General features: G+C 44.2%; 1 protein-coding gene across 3 annotated transcripts in view; it reads left to right on the top strand.

Moving 5' to 3' along the window:
- LOC138853773 (insulin gene enhancer protein ISL-1-like) overlaps positions 1-10,000 on the top strand; it is a 562,317-nt gene that overhangs the window by 233,968 nt on the left and 318,349 nt on the right. For all 3 annotated transcript variants that reach the window (XM_070092442.1, XM_070092445.1, XM_070092443.1), the window contains exons 6-7: positions 6,485-6,731; positions 8,895-9,060. In XM_070092442.1, the coding sequence (XP_069948543.1) occupies positions 6,485-6,731; positions 8,895-9,060 (413 nt within the window). The remainder of the gene's footprint in view (positions 1-6,484; positions 6,732-8,894; positions 9,061-10,000) is intronic.

Here is a 10,000-nt window from a genome sequence, read left to right on the forward strand (position 1 = left end):
CGGTAACCAGTCACAGCACTAAGCGCCTATCACAGTGTAACACCACCTACACTCCATTACACAAACACCAGCTTAAAACTTCTGAACACTCCCGATATATATATATATATATATATATATATATATATATATATATATATATATATATATATATATATATATATATATATATTTTTTTTTTTATTATTTATTATCACACCGGCCGATTCCCACCAAGGCAGGGTGGCCCGAAAAAGAAAAACTTTCACCATCATTCACTCCATCACTGTCTTGCCAGAAGGGTGCTTTACACTACAGTTTTTAAACTGCAACATTAACACCCCTCCTTCAGAGTGCAGGCACTGTACTTCCCATCTCCAGGACTCAAGTCCGGCCTGCCGGTTTCCCTGAATCCCTTCATAAATGTTACTTTGCTCACACTCCAACAGCACGTCAAGTATTAAAAACCATTTGTCTCCATTCACTCCTATCAAACACGCTCACGCATGCCTGCTGGAAGTCCAAGCCCCTCGCACACAAAACCTCCTTTACCCCCTCCCTCCAACCCTTCCTAGGCCGACCCCTACCCCGCCTTCCTTCCACTACAGACTGATACACTCTTGAAGTCATTCTGTTTCGCTCCATTCTCTCTACATGTCCGAACCACCTCAACAACCCTTCCTCAGCCCTCTGGACAACAGTTTTGGTAATCCCGCACCTCCTCCTAACTTCCAAACTACGAATTCTCTGCATTATATTCACACCACACATTGCCCTCAGACATGACATCTCCACTGCCTCCAGCCTTCTCCTCGCTGCAACATTCATCACCCACGCTTCACACCCATATAAGAGCGTTGGTAAAACTATACTCTCATACATTCCCCTCTTTGCCTCCAAGGACAAAGTTCTTTGTCTCCACAGACTCCTAAGTGCACCACTCACTCTTTTTCCCTCATCAATTCTATGATTCACCTCATCTTTCATAGACCCATCCGCTGACACGTCCACTCCCAAATATCTGAATACGTTCACCTCCTCCATACTCTCTCCCTCCAATCTGATATTCAATCTTTCATCACCTAATCTTTTTGTTATCCTCATAACCTTACTCTTTCCTGTATTCACCTTTAATTTTCTTCTTTTGCACACCCTACCAAATTCATCCACCAATCTCTGCAACTTCTCTTCAGAATCTCCCAAGAGCACAGTGTCATCAGCAAAGAGCAGCTGTGACAACTCCCACTTTGTGTGTGATTCTTTATCTTTTAACTCCACGCCTCTTGCCAAGACCCTCGCATTTACTTCTCTTACAACCCCATCTATAAATATATTAAACAACCACGGTGACATCACACATCCTTGTCTAAGGCCTACTTTTACTGGGAAAAAATTTCCCTCTTTCCTACATACTCTAACTTGAGCCTCACTATCCTCATAAAAACTCTTCACTGCTTTCAGTAACCTACCTCCTACACCATACACTTGCAACATCTGCCACATTGCCCCCCTATCCACCCTGTCATACGCCTTTTCCAAATCCATAAATGCCACAAAGACCTCTTTAGCCTTATCTAAATACTGTTCACTTATATGTTTCACTGTAAACACCTGGTCCACACACCCCCTACCTTTCCTAAAGCCTCCTTGTTCATCTGCTATCCTATTCTCCGTCTTACTCTTAATTCTTTCAATTATAACTCTACCATACACTTTACCAGGTACACTCAACAGACTTATCCCCCTATAATTTTTGCACTCTCTTTTATCCCCTTTGCCTTTATACAAAGGAACTATGCATGCTCTCTGCCAATCCCTAGGTACCTTACCCTCTTCCATACATTTATTAAATAATTGCACCAACCACTCCAAAACTATATCCCCACCTACTTTTAACATTTCTATCTTTATCCCATCAATCCCGGGTGCCTTACCCCCTTTCATTTTACCTACTGCCTCACGAACTTCCCCCACACTCACAACTGGCTCTTCCTCACTCCTACAAGATGTTATTCCTCCTTGCCCTATACACGAAATCACAGCTTCCCTATCTTCATCAACATTTAACAATTCCTCAAAATATTCCTTCCATCTTCCCAATACCTCTAACTCTCCATTTAATAACTCTCCTCTCCTATTTTTAACTGACAAATCCATTTGTTCTCTAGGCTTTCTTAACTTGTTAATCTCACTCCAAAACTTTTTCTTATTTTCAACAAAATTTGTTGATAACATCTCACCCACTCTCTCATTTGCTCTCTTTTTACATTGCTTCACCACTCTCTTAACTTCTCTCTTTTTCTCCATATACTCTTCCCTCCTTGCATCACTTCTACTTTGTAAAAACTTCTCATATGCTAACTTTTTCTCCCTTACTACTCTCTTTACATCATCATTCCACCAATCGCTCCTCTTCCCTCCTGCACCCACTTTCCTGTAACCACAAACTTCTGCTGAACACTCTAACACTACATTTTTAAACCTACCCCATACCTCTTCGACCCCATTGCCTATGCTCTCATTAGCCCATCTATCCTCCAATAGCTGTTTATATCTTACCCTAACTGCCTCCTCTTTTAGTTTATAAACCTTCACCTCTCTCTTCCCTGATGCTTCTATTCTCCTTGTATCCCATCTACCTTTTACTCTCAGTGTAGCTACAACTAGAAAGTGATCTGATATATCTGTGGCCCCTCTATAAACATGTACATCCTGAAGTCTACTCAACAGTCTTTTATCTACCAATACATAATCCAACAAACTACTGTCATTTCGCCCTACATCATATCGTGTATACTTATTTATCCTCTTTTTCTTAAAATATGTATTACCTATAACTAAACCCCTTTCTATACAAAGTTCAATCAAAGGGCTCCCATTATCATTTACACCTGGCACCCCAAACTTACCTACCACACCCTCTCTAAAAGTTTCTCCTACTTTAGCATTCAGATCCCCCACCACAATTACTCTCTCACTTGGTTCAAAGGCTCCTATACATTCACTTAACATCTCCCAAAATCTCTCTCTCTCCTCTGCATTCCTCTCTTCTCCAGGTGCATACACGCTTATTATGACCCACTTCTCGCATCCAACCTTTACTTTAATCCACATAATTCTTGAATTTACACATTCATATTCTCTTTTCTCCTTCCATAACTGATCATTTAACATTACTGCTACCCCTTCCTTTGCTCTAACTCTCTCAGATACTCCAGATTTAATCCCATTTATTTCCCCCCACTGAAACTCTCCTACCCCCTTCAGCTTTGTTTCGCTTAGGGCCAGGACATCCAACTTCTTTTCATTCATAACATCAGCAATCATCTGTTTCTTGTCATCCGCACTGCATCCACGCACATTTAAGCAACCCAGTTTTATAAAGTTTTTCTTCTTCTCTTTTTTAGTAATTGTATACAGGAGAAGGGGTTACTAGCCCATTGCTCCCGGCATTTTAGTCGCCTCATACGACACGCATGGCTTACGGAGGAAAGATTCTTTTCCACTTCCCCATGGACAATAGAAGAAATAAAAAAGAACAAGAGCTATTTAGAAAAAGGAGAAAAACCTAGATGTATGTATATATATATATGCATGTGCGTGTCTGTGAAGTGTGACCAAAGTGTAAGTAGGAGTAGCAAGATATCCCTGTTATCTTAGCGTGTTTATGAGACAGAAAAAGAAACCAGCAATCCTACCATCATGCAAAACAGTTACAGGTTTTTGTTTCACAGTCATCTGGCAGGACGGTAGTACTTCCCTGGGTGGTTGCTGTCTACCAACCTACTACCTATATATATATATATATATATATATATATATATATATATATATATATATATATATATATATATATATATATATATATATATATCGTGCCGAATATGTAAAACTTGCGATCTTGGCTTAAATAGCAACGTTCATCTTGCCATATAAGACAAGTAAAAATTTGTGTATGCAATAATTTCGCAAAAATCATTCTGAACCTAACGAAAAAAATATATTTCAATGTGTTTGTTTATTATTAAATTATGGTAAACGTATCTAAAATATATTTAGTTGGATTAGGCTAAAATAAATTGCGCTTGTTATAATAAGGTTAGGTAAGTTTTCTAAGATTCTTTTGGTACAAAATTATAATTTTTTACATTAATATTAATGTACCGTTATAGAGGCCAGAACGTTGTGTAGCTTTAAAAATAGGTTGGATAAATACATGAGTGGATGTGGGTGGGTGTGAGTTGGACCTGATAGCTTGTGCTACCAGGTCGGTTGCCGTGTTCCTCCCTTAAGTCAATGTGACCTGACCTGACTAGGTTGGGTGCATTGGCTTAAGCCGGTAGGAGACTTGGACCTGCCTCGCATGGGCCAGTAGGCCTTCTGCAGTGTTCCTTCGTTCTTATGTTCTTATGTTCTTAAAAAATATATCTTTAAAAGTATAAGAGATTTTAGAAAGGACTTAATTTTAAATGGGTTAACGCTAATTGACCAATTTTACCTATTCGGCAGGACGTATATATATATATATATATATATATATATATATATATATATATATATATATATATATATATATATATATATATATATATACATGGCAGCTCTCAGAACATGAGTCTCATTCAGTTGCAAAATTCACGTTTCACTTGAGTTTACCATACATTTCAGTCAATATAATCCTGCTTTTTGCAACATGGAGAAAGACAGCTGGTTGAGCCGACAATGGAGTGCATTATCCCTATTAAAATCTCCACTCTAATGGCGCGGCTGTAAACAATGCATTTTGAAATTCTCTGTCAGATTCGATGCGGGAATTTCGCAGCGTGTGGGCGTGTGCTGTAGGCTGTGTTGGTGGTGCTGTAGGCTGTGTTGGTGGTGCTGTAGGCTGTGTTGGTGGTGCTGTAGGCTGTGTTGGTGGTGCTGTAGGCTGTGTTGGTGGTGCTGTAGGCTGTGTTGGTGGTGCTGTAGGCTGTGTTGGTGGTGCTGTAGGCTGTTGGTGGTGTTGTAGGCTGTGTTGGTGGTGCTGTAGGCTGTGTTGGTGGTGTTGTAGGCTGTGTTGGTGGTGCTGTAGGCTGTGTTGGTGGTGCTGTAGGCTGTGTTGGTGGTGTTGTAGGCTGTGTTGGTGGTGTTGTAGGCTGTGTTGGTGGTGCTGTAGGCTGTGTTGGTGGTGCTGTAGGCTGTGTTGGTGGTGTTGTAGGCTGTGTTGGTGGTGCTGTAGGCTGTGTTGGTGGTGCTGTAGGCTGTGTTGGTGGTGCTGTAGGCTGTGTTGGTGGTGCTGTAGGCTGTGTTGGTGGTGTTGTAGGCTGTGTTGGTGGTTTTGTAGGCTCGTTGGTGGTGCTGTAGGCTCCATTGGTGGTGTTGTAGGCTCCGTTGGTGGTGCTGTAGGCTCCGTTGGTGGTGTTGTAGGCTCCGTTGGTGGTGTTGTAGGCTCCGTTGGTGGTGTTGTAGGCTCCGTTGGTGGTGCTGTAGGCTCCGTTGGTGGTGCTGTAGGCTCCGTTGGTGGTGTTGTAGGCTCCATTGGTGGTGCTGTAGGCTCCGTTGGTGGTGCTGTAGGCTCCGTTGGTGGTGTTGTAGGCTCCGTTGGTGGTGTTGTAGGCTCCGTTGGTGGTGTTGTAGGCTCCGTTGGTGGTGCTGTAGGCTCCGTTGGTGGTGTTGTAGGCTCCGTTGGTGGTGCTGTAGGCTCCGTTGGTGGTGCTGTAGGCTCCGTTGGTGGTGTTGTAAGCTCCGTTGGTGGTGCTGTAGGCTCCGTTGGTGGTGCTGTAGGCTCCGTTGGTGGTGTTGTAGGCTCCGTTGGTGGTGTTGTAGGCTCCGTTGGTGGTGCTGTAGGCTCCGTTGGTGGTGCTGTAGGCTCCGTTGGTGGTGCTGTAGGCTCCGTTGGTGGTGCTGTAGGCTCCGTTGGTGGTGTTGTAGGCTCCGTTGGTGGTGCTGTAGGCTCCGTTGGTGGTGCTGTAGGCTCCGTTGGTGGTGCTGTAGGCTCCGTTGGTGGTGCTGTAGGCTCCGTTGGTGGTGCTGTAGGCTCCGTTGTGGTGCTGTAGGCTCCGTTGGTGGTGTTGTAGGCTCCGTTGGTGGTGCTGTAGGCTCCGTTGGTGGTGCTGTAGGCTCCGTTGGTGGTGCTGTAGGCTCCGTTGGTGGTGCTGTAGGCTCCGTTGGTGGTGTTGTAGGCTCCGTTGGTGGTGCTGTAGGCTCCGTTGGTGGTGCTGTAGGCTCCGCTGGAACCTGACTACCTCCCATAAATGCAATAATCTCGTATCAATAGCTGAAAAAACAAATTGTAAAATACCCTGAATATTCCGTGTGTGTGTGTGTGTGTGTGTGTGTGTGTGTGTGTGTGTGTGTGTGTGTGTGTGTGTGTGTGTGTGTGTGTGTGTGTGTGTGTGTGTGTGTGTGTGTGTGTGTGTGTGTGTGGGCTCGCTCCTCCGTGCGCTACCCACTTAGCTCCCTCATCTCAGAGATGCAGCAGATTGCCTTTACTCATCTGAATCTTCCTATTTACTTTCTCCGTCAGAGGAACCCGAACCAGCGTCCCACCAGACGGGCGGCGGACCTGCCAGTGGCGGTGGCGGAGGCACCGCCGAAGCCACTACGGCAGGGGAGAGAGTAGCCGCAGGCGGCGGTGCGGGCGCCGTCGGGAGCGGCGGTGCCGTTGGCCTGACGTTACCCAGAAGAGAGGGCACTGGCAGAGTGCACAAGAGTGAGGGAAAGCCAACCAGAGTGCGGACGGTGTTGACGGAGAAGCAGCTACACACACTCAGGTGAGTGAAGACACTCAGGTGAGTGCACACACTCAGGTGTGTGCACACACTCAGGTGAGTGCACACACTCAGGTGAGTGCACACACTCAGGTGAGTGCACACACTCAGGTGAGTGCACACACTCAGGTGAGTGCACACACTCAGGTGAGTGCACACACTCAGGTGAGTGCACACACTCAGGTGAGTACACACACTCAGGTGAGTGCACACACTCAGGTGAGTGCACACACTCACTAGTAAGGCCTCACTTAAATTATACTGCTCAGTCTTGGTCTCCTTAATACAGAATGAACATAAATTCACTGGAAAACATAGAAAGAATGACAGAAATAATCTCCCGTATGAAGACAAATATCCTGGAATATTCACTCTCCTGAGAGACGCAGAATGAGAGGGGATATCACTGAGGTATATATGTGCATGATGGGCGTCAACAGAGGCAATATCAATAACGTACTGAGAATGTTGCACATGGTAAACAGTACCGACAAGACCAAGAATTAGACACATGTGAAACATCTGGGTATCTTCATTTGTGGACGTTTCGCCCACCAGTGGCTTTATCAGTACAAAAAAAGGAAATAATGTGAGGAATTATATACGAAGGTTGAGGTAATCAGTCCCTGTGAAGACTGAGGAAGGCTACTGTATAACAGAAACGTTGCATCAATAAAGATACCCAACTGTTCCACATGTATCTTTATCTGCTTTTAATTAATTATTTTTTGAGTTCAATCAATTTTTTCTCCTGCTGAAATATTTTTTTCGAAAATTTAAACTAAAAGATATTTTGTTAATTTTTTCTTTTTCAAAAAATAAATCATATATATGGTGTGTGTGTGTCCCATTTAACCCATTTAACCCATTAACCCATTTAACCCATTAACCCATTTAACCCATTTAACCATCCCCTTTAGGATCTCTCAAAATTATTATACTGTGTGAGGTGACTATCTCACAGGATATACATTAAGGGTTGCCTTTAGTCTTTATTTAAGGTATTTAAGGTATTCACGACTGGTGGTGTAGAGGTGACACGCATCCTTAACGACCCTCGTGTAGTAGACAACCTTTAAAAACCCCATTAACCACCTGCCATACTTAATGGGAATGATAAGCAGTGGAGAATTAGACACATGTACAACATCTGGGTATCTTTATTGTAGACGTTTCGCCATCCAGTGGCTTTATCAGTATAAATTCAAGGGCATAATGTGAAGACTGTAGGTAAGGTGAGGTAATTAGTCCCACAGGCACTGGATGGCGAGACGTCTTTAAACATACCCAGATGTTGCACATGTGACTAATTGGTTTATCCTTGATGATTAAGACACATGTGCAACAGTTGGGTATCTTTATTGTTGAAACGTTTCGCCTACACAGTAGACTTCTTCAGTCACATACAGAGGCAACAGGTGTTGTAGTGAAATGAGGATGATATAATCAGTCAATCTTGGAGAAATAGTATTCGAGGTGGTCAGTCCCTCAGCCCTGAAATAAGTTCAGCTTCAGTCTAGAACGATATAAAGCTGAAACATAGGAGCAGAGTCTTAAATACTGTCGAGGGTGAGGTGGAAGATCTGGAAGACGTTGTAGGGGACGGGATTCACTGGTAGAAGAAGGCAGGTTCCTCTGGAATCCAAGCCTTCTCACTCATAACTAGTAGTTACATGATGAAGTATGGAAGATGTACCAAGATACCGTTGTGTTGCGGTGTCTGACAGTTATGTTGATAATGGTATAAAATACCAGCACATTGATGGTTAAGACATATGCAGCAATTGGGTATCAAATACTATTTCTCAAAGGTTGAGGGACTGACTACGTCATCTTCATTCACTACTACACTTGTTGCCTCTGTATGTGACTGATTTTCAACACTGTTTACTCTCTATTAATGTTGGTAGAATTACCGAAAATATATTAATTAAAAGGCCACAAGTGCAACTAATGTGACATTTTATTGTGGCAACGTTTCGATCTCCAGGCGCTATGTCAAGCTGTTACAGTTTATACCTTCTGTGTTCATGTTTTGTTTGTAACGGCTTGATGAAGCTCCTGGAGAGCGAAACGTTGCCACTGTAAAATTTCGCATTAATTGCGCTTGTGTCCTTGTACTTAACATTATTCACCCTTCGTCTCTTCACACGGTCTCTCCTGCAGAACCTGTTACGCTGCTAACTGCCGTCCCGACGCCCTCATGAAGGAGCAGCTGGTGGAGATGACGGGACTCTCACCCAGGGTCATCAGAGTCTGGTTCCAGAACAAGAGATGTAAGGACAAGAAGAGAGCTCTCTTCCTGAAGCAGGCAGCTCTCCACCAGGAGAAGGTAAGTGGCTGGGTGTCCTGAAGCAAGCATCACTCCACCAGGAGAAGGTAAGTGGCTGGGTGTCCTGAAGCAGGCATCATTCCACCTGGAGAAGGTAAGTGGCTGGGTGTCCTGAAACAGGCATCACTCCACCAGGAGGTTATTACCTGCGTCTCCTGAGATAGCAGAAATAAGAATTACCATTTGTCAAATAGACTGTGTGATTATGTGTTAGTTACCATTTTGTCCTAGGCACATGTGTGTGTGTGTGTGTGTGTGTGTGTGTGTGTGTGTGTGTGTGTGTAACTTGGTGACCATCGTTTCGTATTTTACATGGCTAGTCGTTTTATATCTAAATTAGGACTTTCAAGAATTTTTGGGAGCATTAATTAAGACTTAAGTTACGTCTCATCTTAACCTTCCAGACGTAACACCGAGTGTTACATATGAATCGAGGTATCGTCGTAATTGTACTCGGGGTATCAAGAGTAACGCCAGAATCTGGGTATCGTCTATGCTGGTGTTCGGTGACACTTCAAGTCTAAAACCTGTGGCTGTCTAACACTACATGACTAACACCTGAGGACTGGCTAACACCTGAGGACTGACTAACACCCGAGGACTGGCTAACACCTAAGGACAAGCTAATACCTGAGGACTGGCTAACATCTGAGGACAAGCCAATACCTGAGAACTGACTAACACCTGAGGACTGGCTAACACCTGAGGACTGACTAACACCTGAGGACTGACTAACACCTGAGGACTGACTAACACCTGAGGGGACAGGCTACCTGATGCTGCCTGGGTGTTGTAGCCACCACCACCACCTTCCACTCCCCCTCCTCCCCCTCCTCCTCCTCCTCCTCCTCCTCCTCCTCCCCCTCCTCTAACCCCCACCCCCCCTCCCCCCACCCCCACCCCCCCCCCCTCTTCCCCCAGCGTTACCTGTCAATTATCC

This window comes from Cherax quadricarinatus, chromosome 39 (assembly GCF_038502225.1).
Source record: "Cherax quadricarinatus isolate ZL_2023a chromosome 39, ASM3850222v1, whole genome shotgun sequence".
Taxonomy (NCBI): domain Eukaryota; kingdom Metazoa; phylum Arthropoda; class Malacostraca; order Decapoda; family Parastacidae; genus Cherax; species Cherax quadricarinatus.